The sequence below is a fragment of the Elgaria multicarinata genome, chromosome 3 (genome assembly GCF_023053635.1).
Source record: "Elgaria multicarinata webbii isolate HBS135686 ecotype San Diego chromosome 3, rElgMul1.1.pri, whole genome shotgun sequence".
Lineage (NCBI taxonomy): Eukaryota > Metazoa > Chordata > Lepidosauria > Squamata > Anguidae > Elgaria > Elgaria multicarinata.
This window is the reverse complement of record NC_086173.1, coordinates 137,923,499-137,942,764: the sequence shown is the minus strand read 5'-3', so window position 1 is coordinate 137,942,764 and position 19,266 is coordinate 137,923,499. Positions and strand designations below refer to the sequence as shown.

The 19,266-nt window shown below is 41.1% G+C and overlaps 1 protein-coding gene across 2 annotated transcripts in view; it reads left to right on the top strand.

Annotated features, from left to right (window-relative positions):
* Window positions 1–19,266, top strand: part of ATXN7 (ataxin 7) — a 106,429-nt gene that overhangs the window by 72,356 nt on the left and 14,807 nt on the right. For both annotated transcript variants that reach the window (XM_063122059.1, XM_063122060.1), the window contains 3 exons: window positions 16,183–16,435; window positions 17,532–17,791; window positions 19,057–19,139. In XM_063122059.1, coding sequence (XP_062978129.1) covers window positions 16,183–16,435; window positions 17,532–17,791; window positions 19,057–19,139 — 596 coding nt within the window. The remainder of the gene's footprint in view (window positions 1–16,182; window positions 16,436–17,531; window positions 17,792–19,056; window positions 19,140–19,266) is intronic.

Below are 19,266 nucleotides of genomic sequence, written 5' to 3'. Positions count from 1 at the left end.
GAGGTCTGCATTGAGCGATCCATGTGTTTTGGAGAATATAGCTTTTTTCAAACTGTATTGTGAAGACATGCAATTGTTTACAAAGCTGATGTCTACAATTCCAAGATTAGCGGTTTTGCATGCTTGAAACTCTTAAACTGTTGTTTTCTTAATGATTTTTGTGCTTAAACTGTTTCTGTGATCAAAAAAAGTTCAGTGAACAAGCTGCGATCTGTTTTAAAGCTGTTTCTCTGCAGAAGTTTGAAATTCATGCTTGTAGCAAAAGAGAAAGCATTTTTCAAAAAGGGAAGCAATAAAAGACACAAAGGGAGTTGTTTTGTGTAATTCTTTCAGCCCTCTAAATTTGAGTGCTATTTTTGTTTTGTCAATTTATTAATAAACACAAGCTTAATAGATTAGTTTAGCAGCTAATCACCTGAAGAGCCTATTTAACTCCCCTTCATTGCTCAATTGAACTATGTAAATTTACAAGTCAGAGTGCTATAAACCCCGGGCCTTTTGTTTACAGCAGGAGAGGGTGATCATTCTGCTGTTGTAATTCTCATGAGACTGGAATGTGAAAATAAATCGTTAGCCTAATCAGGCTATGTATAGTTATATTTTAACACTGTCAATGTGCAGTCCTCCTGTACATGTTTACTCTGAAGTAAAAGTTATTGAGTTCAATGGGGCTTATTCCAAGGTAAGTGAGTATAGATTTCAGGTTAAGACAATTAACCATGATTCCCCCCCCCCCCCCAATAATGCTGAATGTTTTCACGTTAGATAATACTTAACTGAATTTTAGGGGTTTTCTAAAAAAAAATTAAAATCGTATCTGCTATGCACAGAGTAACTCTTGCTCCTTAGGTATGTTCTGCACCTTCGTTTGATTATTTCACTTACAATATGTGAATTGTAAGCTAAAGCTTCTATTGTAATCCTTCAAGGCAGCACATATAGTAGCCATGCAGCAGGAGTCTAGTAGATTCTGACAATGTAACTGCACTGAAGAAGTTTTCACAGTGTTATGGAAAATACCTCTTTCAACCTTAATCAAAAAATGCTGCTACTACAACTACCCAAAATGCCCCTTCTCAGTTAAGGTTTGAAAACAAAGTAGTTTGCTTATACAAAGTTATGCTTTTGTTTTTGTTGGTCCCATTCAGACAACACGCTAAACCATGCTGCTTAACCACAAAATAGTTAACGGAATGCATTGCCCTTAATGCATTCCATTAACCATTTTGTGGTTAAGCAGCATAGTTTAGCATATTGTCTGAACCAGGCCACTGAAGCCTAATCTAGTATTCCTATCTGAACCCCCTCTTTACCACAAAAAAGGGCAAATTACAACATTTATTTCTTTAAATATATTATAATTTCCCGTGTCTCTGAAGTTATCAGAATGGAAAATCCATAAATGAGGAAATTGAGCAAAAACATGTTTCAGCTAGTACCATGCTCCCTTTTTCCTCTTGGCAGGAGTATAGCATCATGTTGAACTGAAAACACCTCTAGTCTTCAAATATTGGAACCCCTGCATATTTCAGATTTTCTAGACCCATTTCAAACTGGCTTCAGGGTGGCATACGGAGTTGAGACAGCTATGATCGCCTTAGTGGATGATCTAAGCTTGAGTATTGACCAGAGGAGTGTGTCCCTGCTGGTACTTCTGGACCTCTCAGCAGCTTTCGATACCAATGACCATGGTATCCTTTTGGAATGCCTAGTGGGGTTGGGAATCGGGGGCACTGTGCTTCAGTGGTTCTGGTCCTATCTCTCAGGCAGGTTCCAGATGGTGATGCTTGGGGATAGCTGAACCCAATGAAGGAGGAGTTGTATGGCATACCACAAGGCACCATCCTATCCCCAATGCTGTTTAACATCTACGTGAAACCGCTGGGGGAGATAATCCGGAGGCATGGGGCAGGGTGCGATAAGTATGCTGATGACACCCTAATATATTTCTCTATGCCTTTGACAACAGCATCAGCTGTTGGTTATTACCTTTAAAGTAGGGGTGTGCACGGACTCTCCGCTCCGCGCCGCTCTGCCCATACTCTGCTCCTCTTCACCGCGGAGCTCCGGCTCCGAATCGGAGCTCTGCAGTGGAGGGGAGTGGTGCCAGGTAAGGCCGGGAGAGGAGGGCGGGGGGATTACTGGGCCCTGCCACCGGCGCCTGCGGCAGAGCCCGGTAAGGGACCAAGGGGGAGGGGGGCCTTACCTGCCTCCGTCCGTGGTCCGTCGGCTTCTTCAATTGAGCCCGCGGTTCAACCAGGAAGTCTGGGCCGCAAGTGCCCAGATGGCTCAATTGAAGAAGCCAAGGGACCGCGGACGGAGGCAGGTAAGGGAGAGGGGGGGTTACCAGGCCCTGCCACTGTCGCCGCATGGGCGACAGCGACAGCGGCAGGGCCCAGTAAACCCCACTTACCTTTCCAGCGGAGCTCCGGATCGAGGCGAAGGATCCGCCTTCACCTCGATCCTCTTCGCCACGCTCCGCCGGCCCCCCAATCCTCTTCGCCTCTGCCTTAAGGGGAGGCGAAGCACCCCGCTCCGCTTCTAATTCGCCGGTCCGATTAGAAGCAGAGCACATCCCTACTTTAAAGCCCTACATGGTTTGGGTCCCGCTTACCTGCGGGATCGCCTTCTCCTGTACAATCCGCACACTCAGGTCCTCTGGGAAGAATTTACTTCAGTCAGCCAAAACTAGGCTGACAACCATTACCCAGAGGACCTTCTCTTCTATCACTCCCAGACTGTGGAATGGCCTGCCGAGATCTGCCAGCTTAACAGTCTTTCTGAATTTAAAAAAGCTATAAAGACGGATCTCTTCCGACAGGCCTACCTAGTTGACTTTTAAAATGTCTTAAAAGGTTTTAGGATTTTAACAATGTATTGGTTTTATGCTTTTAATCCGTTTTTTATATTTTATATTTTTGTATTCAGTGTTGTTACCCGACTCGATCCAGAGGGAGAGGCGGGTAAGAAATAATAATAATAATAATAATAATAATAATAATAATAATAATAATTCAGTAATCCATAAATTGTGCCTGCTGGCCATTGTAAGTTAGTTAACAAGAAAAAGTACCAGGAATCCCATCCTATGTAACTGAAAAATAACCAGTTCTTCTTCGTGGTCTCTATGCATCACACATATCCACTCACTATAGCTGAGTGGAACGTTTTTGGCGGGAACCCCTCCCCCACGCTACCGCGCATGTCCAACGGGGTTCCCGCCCTTACCTCAGTTCTTCGTCGTCCGCCATTGTGCATAGACATAGAACCAACCTGCTTAGCGTTTTCTCTATTAAAACCTTTTTTTCTTCATTCTTCTTCTTACCTTCGCTCCTCACTTTAACTTGCCTTTCTCAGCCTCTATTCTATCTAAAAAAAAAAAATTTGTAGTTAGATTTTTCCTCAGCAACTTCGGTCGCGTGAGGCCTTTATGGCAATCAAAGCACCATTTAGAAAGTGCGTCAAGTGTGGAGCAAAGCTTCCTCCGTCGGACGGACATTCTTTGTGTATTATTTGTTTGGGAGAGGGGCATGTGGTAGAGATCTGCCACCATTGTATGTCCTTTACCAAACAGACCAGAAAGAACCGGGCAGACCGACTCCGTTCGATACTCTGGGAAAAGGCTCTTAAGGCCACGGAGGCCCCTTCGATGGAAAGAGCTGCGGTTCACAAGTCCGTTGCCCATAAAACGGCAGTTACAAAGACTGTTACGGGAAAACCGCCAGACCGCAGCACTGAAGTGCAGGCCAGAGCAAATAGGGCTGAGATACCCCTCACGCCTGGTCGGTCTTTATCGAGTTCGATGGCTAAAGAGGTTTCTAAGAAAGCCAGAACTCTGATACCTTCTTCTGAAATGGAGAAGAAAAAGAAGAAGAAGAAAAAGAGGGACGCGGAGAAATCCACTATAGCGTCACCTCGACAGCGGGAATCGGCCAGGAGCCATTCCACCCCTCCTGCCGCGCCGACTACTTCGATACCGAGGTCACCTTCGGTATCGAGATCGATGTCGGTACCGACGGCCACGGTACCGACATGCCCTCCAAGTTTGTCCGAGGGTGAAATTCGAGATTCCGTGTCGGTAGCCTCCGCTCGGCAACCTATGAGGCCGCAAGAACTGGTACAGCCTTCTCCAAGGCGGACCTCAAGAAGCGATTGGGACAGAGTATCGCAGTATTCTGATTCCCAGCCTAGATACAGCACTTATGACTGGGAAAGATACCGTCCTCAACAATATTTTCAAGGGGATCAAGGATACTACCAGCAGGAAGGTTATTATGCACAACCTCCTCCAACAACAAGAGTCTGCCAGTTGCCTCTGCCTTCTCCTTCGGCTCAGTTAATGTCGACGGTATCGACGCCTCGACACCGTGTACAGCACGCAATACCATCTGCTGCATCCGCTACTGTGCTGCCGCAAGACGAACAACATGATTTGCAAGTGGTGACGTTATCATCACCAGAGGATAACTATCCTTCTGATTCTGAATCTCAACATTCAGTTGCCCCAGCTGCTCCTTCACCAGACGATGCAATCGAAGATGCCGATCCGTCCTCGCCTTCGGACGATATGGTACGTTTTTCGGACCATATGCTTAGGATGTCCAAAGCATTGGGACTTGACATACAGGAAACAGATGAATCGGTAGTCGACCCAATCTATGATGTGTTTCAGTCGACAACGAACCAACGTTTGGCCATTCCTGTTCCTCAAGCCTTGAAACAAACGGCTCAACTGTCATGGAAAACCCCTGCAGTGACACAGGCAACATCAAAGAGATTGGAGACACTCTATAAAGTTAAGGAAGAGGATGCACAATTTTTGCTTCAGCATCCTAAGCCGAATTCCATTGTAGTGGAATCGGCACAGGGACAGTCACAAAAGACTCATTCCGCACCTGTCGACAGGGAGGGGAGAAAATTGGACCAAACTGGCAGAAGAGTTTACTCGTCCTCATCCTTGGGCATCAGAGCGTCGGCGTATGAGGCAACTATGGCGAGATACCAGATTTTCCTTTGGGAAAAGATGGGTTCCCTATGCGAGCATCTTCCTGAGGATAAAAAGGAGCTCGCAAGAGTCTTTCAAAACGAAGCGACGGCCATAGCAAGGCAGCAATTGTCTACCGCTCGACATCAGGTGGATTGCCACTCAAAATCAATGATGGGGGCCATTTCTTTGGGGGCCGTCCTGTTGTCGATGTCTTCGCTACCGAAGACAACGCAATTTGCGCCAAGTATTGCAGCAGGGCAGGAAGAGGAAAGCGCTCTCTAGGAGACGCCTTTACCAGGACTTGGAGAGGAAATCTCCTGTACATGTTTCCTCCCTTCCCACTGTTGACAAGGGTGTTAGCCAAGATCCAAATAGACAACTCCAACTGCATCCTCATTACACCGTGGTGGCCTCGACAGACGTGGTTCTCTCATGCCCTTCGGTTATCGAGAGGGGATTACATCAGGCTTCCGTCGACACCGAAGCTACTGTCCCGACACCAAGGCAAGGTTCGACACGCAGATCTGTCGACCCTCAAGATGACTGCATGGAGAATACCAACCATTCCTCTGCTAGAACCGGAGTTTTAACTGTGGACCATATTATGTTGGCAGCACTAAAGCCTTCCACGAGGAAGGCTTATGCAGCAAAGTGGCAAAGATTTCAGAACTTTGCATCGGAAAACGACCAAACACCAGAGTCTTGCCATTTATTATTAATTCTCAATTATTTATTGACACTTTTCCAGCAGGGACTTAAGCTCGCATCTATCAGGGTTCACCTTGCTGCGATTACATCTTTTCATCGGGGTGTGGATGGTTTTACACCTTTTACCCATCCAACAACCAAGAAATTTTTGAAAGGTTTGAAGAACACGATACCGACTGTGAAGAGTATCGTGCCGCCATGGAGCCTGTCAGTTGTGCTGCAAGTACTGACACGCAAACCTTTCGAGCCCATGGCTTCGACAGACCTTAGGCTTCTTACTTTAAAGACTGTCTTTTTAGTAGCCATCACATCGGCAAGACGAGCAAGTGAGCTTAAAGCTCTTAGAATAGATGTCCCGTACACTATTTTTCATAAGGATAAGGTTGTGCTACGCACAGATCCAGCCTTCCTACCTAAGGTAGTGTCAACTTTTCATCTGTCCCAGCACATTACTTTGCCTGCTTTCTTTCCCAATCCGACTACACCTCTTGAGTCTTCCTTGCACACTCTCGATGTAAGAAGGGCTCTTGCTTTTTATAAAGACAGGACAGAGACATTTAGAAAAACAAAGCAATTGTTTATTTGTTATGGTGAGCCTTCTAAGGGACTCCCTGTCTCTTGCCAGCGGTTGTCACGCTGGATAGTGGAGACGATTGAATTGGCCTACTCTATCTCTAAATTAGAGTTAGTGAAACCTGTGACAGCTCATTCCACCAGAGCTGTTTCAACTTCGGTGGCCTTCACCAGAGGTGTCCCACTGGCAGAAGTCTGTAGAGCCGCAACGTGGTCCACTCCATCCACGTTTGTCAAGCACTACAGTTTGGACACCCGTGCGAGGCAGGACTGCTCATTTGGGAGGACAGTGCTCTCGGAGATCTTCAGATGATGCACCAACCCACCTCCAAAGGTATGTCAGCTTGCTACTCGCCCATATGTGTGATGCATAGAGACCACGAAGAAGAAATGCAGGTTGCTTACCTGTAACTGTAGTTCTTCGAGTGGTCATCTATGCATTCACACAACCCACCCACCATCCCCACTTGGTGGTGTGAGATTTACAAATGACACTGTTATACTGTGGAATGTACTTTATTTATTTACGCTCATGTTTATGGGGGGCACAATGTCGGACTCCTGTAAACTGAGGTAAGGGCGGGAACCCCGTTGGACATGCGCGGTAGCGTGGGGGAGGGGTTCCCGCCAAAAACGTTCCACTCAGCTATAGTAGGTTCCGGTTCGGTCTCTGCGCAGGCGCAAAGCCCATATGTGTGAATGCATAGATGACCACTCGAAGAACTACAGTTACAGGTAAGCAACCTGCATATATTAGGGGATTCTTCTCTAACTCCTGTTGTGTGTTGATGGTTTGGAGTTAATTGAATGAGCCTCAGAGTCACTCTCCCCTCTTCCCCAATTGTGTACTGAAATCTCTCTATCCCTGTTATCAGTCCTAAGAAAATAAAACTGTCTTTTATTCTGTCATTATTTTTAGCTATCTATATGCAATAACTTTACATGGAGGCCTTTTGAATTCTGTTAGTCAATGTAGTGGTAGATGTTAAAATATTTGTTTGAAGGAGAGCAGAGGGGTCTCTTTTTATTGAAAGATACAACCTATAGTTATGGTTGTTTTAAGTATGAGAAAGGAAATCAAAAATTTACTGGGGAAATTTCCATAATGGTTATATGATACATTAATTCATATGATGAATATTATACTGCTTTTTTGTGATTTAAGGGAAACTGCCATTAGTGTACAATTAAGTAACAGTGAAAAACAGTAAGGAAGTGACTTCTGTTAAAAAGGACGATGGTCATCTTCTTTCCTCAGCCCTGTATTCTGCATTATTGCTTCTAAAAGGTTCGCTTGAGATTTCTGCATAAGATTACTACCTGGCACTTAGTTCATCATTTGAAAATTACTGATGACTGTCCTATACATTTCTATGTAGCTTCTGTTTTGTTGTAAGGATTATTTCAGCTATTGCATTTGTACTAGTAATAACACAACAAAGCTGAGAAAGAGTTAAATCCAGTCCATTTGAACAACTGGAAGGTTCCCCTAACCCTTTGTGGGAGATTTAGGAAGCTGGGGAAATCCAATCCATTGGTGGTGCCTGTTCTGCTGGCGTAAGGATGCCAGTGAATACAGCCCAAAGGAATAGGACTAGCATCTCCCCATAAAAGGCTTAATGAAATTCATTTGAGACTTTCAATATAGGAACAGGACACTGTTGGGATACTGGTGTGTCTACTCTACCAAACAGTCATGTGTTGTGAGGAGAGCAGATGCGTATGAGGAGAGAAATGCCTGCAACAGATGCAAAAGGAAGTGCAGATCTCTGGGAAAAGATGGAGCACAGCATGATATTTAGATATAAATTAGAAAGTAGAAGATGTCTGTAGAGAGGTGTTTTTTTTAAAAAAAAAAAAATTAAAAATGAACCTGAGCATAGTTATTGTGATATTAGTGATAATAACCAAAATGGGGGAAATGCTGTATCTTACTAGATACCATCATTGTGCTTGTAGGTGTCTAAGATCTTTCCAACCCTGATTTTCATTGTCTAAAGGCATAATTTTTTAATTTGTTTAAAACTGCACTCTGAATTAGTACTATAGGTTTTCAGTGATAAGGAGCTAAAAAAAGACCACCCTGTTTTTACACTTCAAAATAATGTGGGAAAACTGAATCAGAATTATACAGCAATGACTGCTCTTAACAGTAACAGGCCATGTTTCAGCCAAAACTGTCCCTTAGACATTCATTGTTGCCCTGCAAATTTGAGATCTTGATCTCCTTTCCTCCACTCCTCCTCTTTCTCCACGTCTTCTAAGTTAGGGATGGGAAATGTGCAGCCTCCAGAGGTTGTCTGACTGCAACTCCCATATCCCTAACCATTGGCTACGGGAGTTGTGATAACCACCAGCATCTGGAGGGCCATACATTCCCCCCACCCTTGCTCTAGGCAATGACCTAAGTAGCTCAAAGAAGGCATCATATCAGCCCTAGCCTTTAGCTTCAGCTATCTAAAATGCAGCACTGATGATAAGAACTTAAGAGCTGTGCTGGATCAGACCAAAGGCCTCTCTGGTTCAGCATTCTGTTCAAACAGTGGCCAGCCAGATGCTTATGGAAAGCCCATAGCAGGACATAAATGTTATAGCACCATCCCATGCTATGGGAGGAGCTAGTATGGAGTATGCTTCCCATTCAGTTGGAAGTCAGCAGCCATCCTTTTCCCAAGAATCACTCAGAAGATTCCTTTCCAGAAAGTCAATGTCATGAGTTCTGCTGGCACTGCATGTCTCTTCATACCTCAGGCTTTGCTCTGTATGTTTCAGCGCATTCTGAACCAGCCACCTCCTGGTCTTTTCTTCACACTAATAGAATCTCAGTATGCATGTGTATATCTTAACAGGTCAGATTCTTTGTGATAACTGATCAGACATAATTTCCTATTGCGTTACCATCTTAGGAAACCTACTAGGTCAATAAGCTACTCTCTATCGACCAGTTGTCATAAATCTTTAGTAAATGATTGCTTTTATATTGGATAGAAGGCATGTATGAAACAATATTTTCTAAAAACAAATGCAGAGCAGCTGACAAATGAACTGACTAGATTCTGATTTACAAAAATGACTAAGAGAATCTGAGTACAAAAGCAGTGGTTCTCAAATGTTCTTTTCCCTCTTGGGTGGCTTGAAAATTGCTGGGGATCTTAGCAAATTGTTCTACAAGTCTGCTGAGATCTGTAGCATGTTACATCTACATACATAACTCATATATTAATAACTAAGTCTTGCCTTTCTAATGAAATTGGTATACCTATTTTATGAGCAAAGTTTATTTATTTATTACATTTATTTATTTATTTATTTATTTATTACATTTATATACCACCCCATAGCCGAAGCTCTCTGGGTGGTTTACAAAAGTTAAAAACAGTAAACATTAAAAAAGTATACAAAATTTTAAACCATCAAAAACATAAGAACAACAGTATAAAAACAACAACATCCATTTAAAAACAACAGTTCTGGGGTCCGTTAAAAGACAAACAGCGTTGTTAAATGCTGTTCAAAAAGTTTTGTGAAATCAGGTGTAAAGTTTGTCAGCTGTAGCAGGGCCAAGTAGAGATATTTCCATGTGTCCTGCAACCTGCCCACAGCCCAGCTGCATGGAGCTCACTGACCACTAGTGGTCCATAGGCAGCAGTTTGAGAACTTCTGGTCGAAAAGAATTATCAGTGGAATACTAGGTCCTTTATTTTTGTCTCCAGTCTCATATTGCAATATTTTTCAGGAGAAGACAATTCTGCTCCCTAGCACTTTAGGCAGACAGATAATAGAAAAAGGGATGGGTAAGGGTCATGCAGACCAATGCTCTGTGTCAAGTTTCTTAAGAAAAATGAGTACTGTCCCTCCTATCCCAGCGCAGTATAGAAATACATTGGAGAATCACTACGAAAGAATTAAAGGGTGGTTAGGTGTCTTAACCACTTTGGAAGTGTCTGCATATTCCCTTTTTGTAGTCACTATTTTTTTTTAGGACTACATAGTATATTATATTAAAATTATGTCTTTTCCTTTGAAGCCCCCAACTTTGTGTTGAGACTGAGACCCCTTTGGGGATATTTTCCTCTTTTTCTCTTCATATACAAAATGAATGTACTTGACCAAAAAGCATTTTTTTCCTAGTGAGTATGTAGTTGCATTTTCATTTTTCTTTGTATAAAGATGTTGTAAGATGATAATATAGACCAGCCTGCTCTTATTACTTTGGGCTGTGGGGACAGAGTGATTAATAATCATATTTTTGTTTGTATACGCCACAGATTGGGAACATGTTACCCTCCAAAAGTTGTTGAATTTCGATTCCCATCATCTTTATCACCACTGTCTATGGTGGCTAAAGCTGATAGAAGCTGGAGTCCAACATCTAGGGAGCCACATAGTCCCTATCCCTGGTTTAAGCTGTTCTTTTAAATGTTTCTCATTTTTTATTATTATGTATGCTGTTCTTTATTGTTTGCCACTAATTTTATCACTTCATAATATGAGCTTTCACTAAATTATAGTAGAATTGTGTTTATTATTGGGTTGTTCCTGGTTTCTGTGAATGGATGGTCTGCACCGTTGGATCTCAGAAGTGCTTTTATACCTGTATTGTTTATCTTTTAGCCCCAGAACAGGGCTAGGGATGGGAAAACCAGAAAATTTGTATTCTCCAAAAATTGCTTTGAATTTAATTTTGGCTCACACCTGGTTTTGACCTGGTTTTGCTCATTCAAATGGAAAAAGTGTGTACTTCCCCCCCCCCCCATTGACTAAAGCATGAAAATGTATTTTGGGGGAAATGTGCATTTCAATGTGCACTTAAAAAACCATGTATTCATCAAATGTGATCAGAAATTTGGCACATTGTGAACATATCTTGAAAAAATGTTCACATTCAGGATTGTGTATGGAATATATTCCCATCATTTGCAAACAGTAACTAAATTGTCATAAATCCATAAACAAGGCATCAGGCCAAAATGTAGTGTTCATTTTGTATTGGCCAATAAAACAATTCCATTTATATCTCTTCACCTGCTGCACCAGCTTCTTATTCCTTTGTTCTTCCCCAACTTTTCCTGCTATTTTTAGGGTTTGGAGAGCTCAGGCAGGGCCTGCCCCGTGAGCTCCAAGCCCTGCTTGTGCCTTGCTTCAAGGAGTTGGGCCATGCGAGCCTTTGCTGAGTGCCCGGGATGCCTCTGGAAAGAGTGCAATTCCCCTGGCCATGCCATTAGCCTTGTGTTAAGAGGACCTTTCCTTTCAGGGCCCAATTGGCGCGGGACAGACAGACTGCAAAGCAAAGCATGCTTTCTGGGACCTCCAGAAAGTGTGCAATCCCAGCCAAGCCTCCTAGCATTAAGAGGGCCCATAAGGCCCTAATTGGTTTTAGATGGGGTGGGGAGAAAATGTGTGACTTCCTCAGCCTTGATGCTGTTGCATTCATGTCCTGCTTGTGGGTTTCCTGTGGGCAACTGGTTACCTACTGTGTGAACAGAATGCTGGAGTAGATGGACTTTTGGTCTGATCCAGCATGGCTCTTCTTATGCCTCCATATTCCTACTCTCTGCTTTCTGTTCTTTAAGCAGTTATTGAACCATACATTGTCTCCTTTTGACCCATGACTGTTAAGTTTTCTCAAGAATCTTTTGGTGAGGGAAAGTCCAAGGTAAACAGTGTCTACCAGATCACCCCTGTCCACATATTCATTGACACTCTCAAGGTTAATGAGACAGGGCATGTGTTTGCAGAAGCCTTGTTGATTCTTTTTCAGCAGGACATGATCTTCTAAAAACTTGATCATGTTACCTTTAATAATATTTTCTACCAATGTACCTGGAACAAATGTTCAGCTAACCAGCCTTTTAATTTCCTGGATCCTTTTTTTAAAAAACTGGCACGACATTGGCCACACTTCAGTCCTCTGATACAGAGGACAATCTTACAGATATGTTACATATTTTGTTTAGAAGATTAGAGATTTCACATTTGAGTTCTTTGAGTACTCTAGGATGGATGCCAACAGGGCTCAGTGATTCGTTAGCTTTCAGTTTGTCAATAAGGTATAGAACTTCATTTCTTTTAATTTTTTGCCTCAATTCTTCAGATTCCTTAAAATAGCATTTCAGGCTTGGGTATCTGCCATACATCTTCTGCAGTGAAGACAGATTCATTCAGCTTCTCTGCAATCTCCTCATCTTCTTTTAATCGCTTTTAACTGTCCTGTCATCCAACAGGACAGCTGCCACCCTTACCAGTTTCCTGTCTCTGATCTATTTAAATAAGTGTTATTAGCAATATATTCTTCAAAGTTCTTATTTGCATCCTGTATTGGCTTCTTACAGGTCTGTGTTCCTTTTCGTTCTCATTGGTGCAAGTCTTCTAATTTGATGAAGGAAGCCATTATTTATTTATTTATTTATTTATTCATTCTCCCACCTTTCCACTGCTTCTGATGTATTCAAAGATTTTTTTAATTATTTTTAATTACCACCCGCTAAGACAGTTTTTCCCTACAATAATGTGTTATAGAATATAATACACAGAGGTTGTGTATAATAGCATAACCATTTGGGGCAATGGCATAGCCATTGGGGGCTAGGCTAATAAATTTGCTGTTTCTATATAAAAGTAGACCACTATCCCATTTATTTTAGCCAATTTTTTTATTGTATTTTTTTACCGCCCAATAGCTGAAGCTCCCTGACATAATATACATTTTCATGATTTAAAAGCCCCTTTGACTCCAATTATTTTTCTCTAGGCTTTTGGATAAACTTTAGGATACATTGCTAAATTTAGTTTTCTGAGTGTTTTGGTACAAGAAATATTGGTTTTGCAATTTTGTCTAAATTTGCCATTTCCCCACCTTATCTGTTGTAGCCTAATATTGGAATTAGCAAAGAAAAAGCAGTAAGTTATATTTGTCTTGATTTAAATACTATGCCTAAAAATGACTTGTCATGGAGTATTTAGTAGCTCTATCAATTCCTCATTGAATACTTGTTTTACAAAAATAAGACTCTTCCGTCATTTTAAAAAGATGTAAAATAGAAGATGCTAGTAACTTGCCAATGATCAGATACTATTTTTAACTCTGACAAGTATTGGGATTTAGGATTTGCCAAGTGTAGAGTAGTTAAGAAGGTGGAAATATCCAACAATTTTTCTTTGCTTCATATAAGGGTTCTGTCATGACTAATATTGGCTCTAGCTACATCATAAAGCATCGCTGAACTTTTAAGGCCTCCAAATAGCAACTTAGCAAATCCACTCTGGGATTCTTGCCATTGTTATAAAAAGACACTTGGCACTTAGTACTTTGTCCTATTTAGAAGCACAGAATTTACTAGGCTATAAAATGCAAATACACTTGCACAGCACGTAGTTTTGTAAATAGGCTAAATGACTTGTGTTGGATATATGGGAAGATGTATTTAAGTGGGGAAGTGCAAATCTTTCTTGAGTGCAAAAGCAATCCAAGAATTAATAGAATGTTAATTATTGTAATAGTTTTTATTTGGCTTTTATTGGCTATATATTGGAGACCCTTAGAACACTTAATAAAGACTTATTAAAACACCATACCTTTCCTTTCATTGAGTTGTTATTTGTAGATATTTATGCCTGTATTACTAAGAGGAAAACATGGACATGAAATCAGTTTAGAGGCCTATTTGGCTCTACAGCGACTTTTGCTCAGAGGTCTTGAAATGGCCCACTATTGGAATACAGGATTGTAACAGAAGCATATGGTTTATTTTTAGTTTACATATGCAGTTTTGAGATTTCAGGGCCTTCCTTAATTTGATGGTTGGTTGGGAGGGTCTGTGCCAATTAGTTAATTGGGATGGAGGGAGTTAAATGCCTAAAAGATGTGGAAGGAATGGAAGGAATTAGCTGGAGGCTGATCTAACAATTATAAATAAGGTTGAATTACATTTTTTTCTGTCTATTTGGGGTGGGGAACAACCATATTGTTACGCAGTGTTTTCCAATATCAAAATGATTTGTATATGCAAATGTGCAATGCCCAGGGATGAAATGGCAAGCCTGGGGCATAGATGAGCAGTTAGTGCACCACTGAGTACCAGCATGCAATCTAGTCTATATTGAACAAGCAACAGCATCAAACTTGAATACGGGTATCCTTCACTTGCAGTACTTTTTGTTGTCATTGATGCAATTTCTAGCGCAGACATCCCTAATCCTCTTATATCTAAAATATATTTGGGGGAGGCAAAAAAAAGGGGGGGAGAAAAGGAGATATAAACAATGTAAAGGGTATAGTTTAAAGAAACCTTTTTAAATTGCAGTAACTCAACCAATCTTTATAGTCTTTACAAGATAGGTTTTCCTGCCAATGTCTTGATTTTGCAATGAAGAGAATTTTCAGGCTTTAAAACGGTAGAATGCCAAAAAAAAAAAAAGGGGGGGGGGAAGCCACTCACCTTAACTTTGAGCCATTTCCAGGGGTCTACTTTTGTTGGTGTTGCCCAACGCATACAAAGCTGTGCCCCCCCCCTTGATTTCCTGAAGCCCCCAAGCAGAGGTGCCCACCTTTCCTGTTGTGGAGCAAGATAGGCTAGAGGAAGAGGGTTTTCTTGAGTAGGCCTTGCGTGGCTGGCTGCTCATCCCATTCACTAACCTGCTTGGGCACTGAGATTGACGTCTTTCAGGTACCTCTGACCACTGGGGTGAAGTGAGTGGTGACTGGAGAGAAGTCTTGGCTGTGGTTCTCTGCTGGTGGAACTTTTTAGACCTTCCAGTTCTTTAATCACTGGTGTTTGTTTTATCTTTCCTTTCCCATTTTAAAAACGGTGTTGATGTTTCCTTGTATTGTTTTGCTTTATGTTATATCATTGTAAATTTGTTTTATTGATGTTCTGACCTTTTTTAATTGAAGAGTAAAATATAAATACTTTAATTAAAATTTTACTTGCTGCCAGAGTGCTTTGTAAGTTTTCTCTGTAGTCTTTACAACAAAGTAAGCCAGTATTATACCCATATTGTAGATTGGGGTATATAGGAGCATGGATTGAGCCAGAGAGTGGGTTGCCTGAAGTCACCTATTGAATTTTTGTCTGAATTGAAGCAGGAGATTCCAGGCTCACCACTTCAGTTCCTTTATGTCACACCACTCTACTTTCTGACAATTTCTTCTTTTTTCTAAGTGATAGCTTGTGGGAGGGTGTGATGCCATATCAAAGAGATGGGAGCACTCAGTTTATGTATAAAAACATTGATACATGCTGCTGTTTGTTTATATATGCATTGATATATTTTTTAAAAAAAAATCCACTTCTTTTTCATATAAGATTCCAGGGCAGTGTACAACATAATAAATTATTTTAAAACCTAGTACAGTACAATAGCATTCACATGAGCTAGACATAATCGAAAGCATCAATAAAATAATCAATTACAGTTTCAGTTGCAAAGATAGACTGAGAGGTTATATAAATTAAAATGCCTGGGTAATAGACATGCCTTAACCTGATGACCAAATGATTGTAAATTAGGTGCCAAGCATGCCCCTTTAAGGAGGGAATTCCAAAAGGCCACCACAGAGAAACTCCTCTCCATTGTAATTACATAGTGCACTTCCATGAAGAAAGTACTTGTACTACTATGGGCTGGTATGAGCAGAGGTGCATTATGTAACATTGTCACAGCAGTTACAAAGATACCAACAATACCCAAGCAATAAACTACAAAATAAACAGTAATGCAGCAGCAACATATAAAAACAGCAAACATAATGCAGAAAGCAGAGATGTCGCAATAATTGATCAAGCAATCATAAGTTTTGTGGAAAAGTTTTTTTTTACTGTGTTTCATGAAACAAAAGCAGTTTCAGCTTGCGTGGTAGAAAGTATTTCCATGTTCTCAATGGTCAGTAACACATGCCTATTTTCCCCTTCCAGAAAGAAGACACAGCTCCTCCGGAAAGCCACCTTTAACCCCTCCTTCTTCTTCAGTATTCTCCCTCTTTTCCTCTCTGTCTTCAAAAAGCAAAGGTAGCAGCGCAGGTGGGAGCAGTCGCTCATCCAGTGGTGGGGGAACTAGTGCATCATCATCATCCAGTTCTAAGTTGTTGAAATCACCCAAAGACAAGCCAATCAGTGGAAACAATAGGCCAATGCATCTGGTACATAGCAAAGGTCCCCATGACAAAACGTGAGTATGCCCCTGGGGAAAAACCTAGAAGTTTAGCACTGGCACAAACACTGTCTCTTTACATTTGTGTGACTGTTTTTTGGTCTATGACTACTTTCCAGCAATTGACTAGGATCCAGAGCAGATATGATGTAACTCTCCCCTGTGGCCCTGCCATTCCTTTTCTCATCAGTAACATTAGTCTAGTGGTACATACTGTGCATACACACTGGAGTTAATGCTAACAATGGTTACGTTAAACCAGGGGATAAAAGTTGGTTTTCAAATCATGAATAAAAGTAACAGTGGTTAGCATTAAACTTAGAACAACAAGGGGAATTCACAGGGTACATAAGAAGAGGAAGGGAGGGAGAGTTTGTGAGCCCACAGGATACTCCCCAAAATGTACTCCCCATGTGAGAGAGACCATGCCAGCAACATCACCGCCACACATTTTTGTTTTTGGAACGTTTTGGAACGATAAAGAGAAGGTGAAAAGCCAACCCAGAAAGAGAGAAGTAAATATGGTAACACGGCAAAGAAGTTTAGAGTCGGTCATAAATTGAAAACCAGGATTTAAAGTGTGTCCTCCTGTATCTAAAAGGCTGAAAATTACTGAATAGAAGGGCAACCCACGAATATTTCTATTGTATGTAGTAGAAATCATAGAGAGGTGTAGTATTTATGTGTTAATGCTAAGAGTTTTTGAGGACATAGCGTAAAGGTGAACAGCTAAATACGATGTCTGTGTACCTCAGAAATGGAGGCAAACCTGATCAAATACACCAAAAACTTTTTATAAAAGGGAGATGAGCAAACCGAAATCCTGTTATTTAGGTTTCCATGTTGAATTGAAGATCTCTGAATATTTTGAAGTAATTGAATCCTGTATGAGGGGTCTGTGATGTGTGGTCATAGTATACCATTTAGTAAAATGCCCCAGTATCCCACACACTTAGGGCATCTAGAATAGAGACACATGTAAACTATTTTGTTTGATGCAATGGAATCGTCATTTGGGATTAAATGTATTCCCAATATAAACTGGAGTCTAGATAAGAGTGACATTACTGTGTGACGATTATATATGGTGCTCCTTTATATTTCCTCTTCACAGCATGACTCCATCTGTCAAAGTGGAAAAAATACATCCAAAGATAGATGGTGCATTATTGAAACCTGCTGTTGGTCCAACCTGTTCTACTACTGTGAGCTCCTCAATAAAGACTGGCCTTAATCCCTCAATACCAAAGCCACCCTTGCCTTCCCCTGGACAGATACTGAATGGTAAAGGTCTTCTCTCTGTGCCTCCATATTTGGAAAAGAAACAAGACGAGAGTACAAATAATAGGAAATTTTTACACAAAAGATTGTCAGGTAATTTTTAGAATTTGTGTTTATATAGAATGCTAATTTTAAAACTGCAAATGGCATTTTTATACTCTGTCATGAAAGTTAAGGTAAAAATTATGTATTTGAAATTGCTGAGATAATGTATGAGAAAGATTTAAATACTTGGAATGCTACATAAATGCTAAATATTATAATTTTTACTAGCTGGGGATCCTTTAATTGTAATAATTTGGCATGAATTAAAAGTACTTAAATGCTGGGTAATAGTGAAGACTTTTCAGTACTTCCCTTAGAAAAATGTTATTTAATTAAAGAGCCAGTGTGGTGTAGTGGCTAAGGTGTTGGACTGGGAGTCAGGTGATCCGGGCTCTGGTCCCACTCGGCCATGGAAACCCACTGGGTGACTTTGGGCCAGTCACAGACTCTCAGTCCAACCAACCCCACAGGTTTGTTGTTGTGTGAATAACATGGAGAGGATTATGTATGCTGTCTTGGGTTCCTTGGAGGAAAAATGGTGGGATATAAATGAATGAATGAATGAATAAATAAATAAATAAATAAATAAATAAATAATACCTTATAATATTTTTTTAAATCCTGAATTTATGGGCATGAAATCATTCAAGAAATAGTGTACGCCTTTATGTCCAGCCAAGATCCAATAGAGCATGCAGAGTTTGTTCTTTCTATGCACATTTCAACTTAGAAGCTTTGAGACAAGTTCTGAACAGTGGGTTTATTTTTAGAACATTGCCACGTTCAGACGACATAATAGTCAACCCTGTGTTAATAGTCCACTCCACGGATGACTATTGGTACCCCCAATGCGACATGCTAATAGTCATCTGAGGAGTGAGCAACCTCTGGTCCTCCAGACGTTTTGGCTACAGCTCCCATCATCTGTCAAGATTGGATATGCTGGCTAGGGCTGATGGGACTTGTATGCCAAAACATCTGGATTGCTACAACTTACCCATCCCTGGTGTACATTCTTTAAAGCAGGGATGGGTAACTTGTAGTGCTCCAGATGTTTTGGCCTAGCTGACATATCCAACGGATAGTGGGAGTTGTAGCCTGAAACATGTGCAGGGCCACAAACAGTCCATCTGTAATGTATGCCAATTGAGACTTCATGGGAGGTCATAGAGGAGCCTAGGCTTAAAAAAAAAAATTCAAAAATTCCATATCTGAAATGTGAAAATGATCTTGGGTTTAGTTATCATTAGAGTGAACAAATTAGGCTTCTGAACAAACCATATATTATAATAGATTTTTTTTTCATTTAACAGAGAGAGAATTTGATCCTGATATCTACTGTGGCGTCATTGACATAGAAACCAAGAAACCCTGTACTCGGTCTTTGACATGCAAGGTAGGATGCCTTCCTAATTTACTAACTTTTTCTGAGTATCAGGACAGAAAAGTCAAGAGTAATTTAGCTCACTCAAACAACTCCCCCAAAGCAACTTAGAAAACTGTAAAGAAGGCTAGTAAAGAGG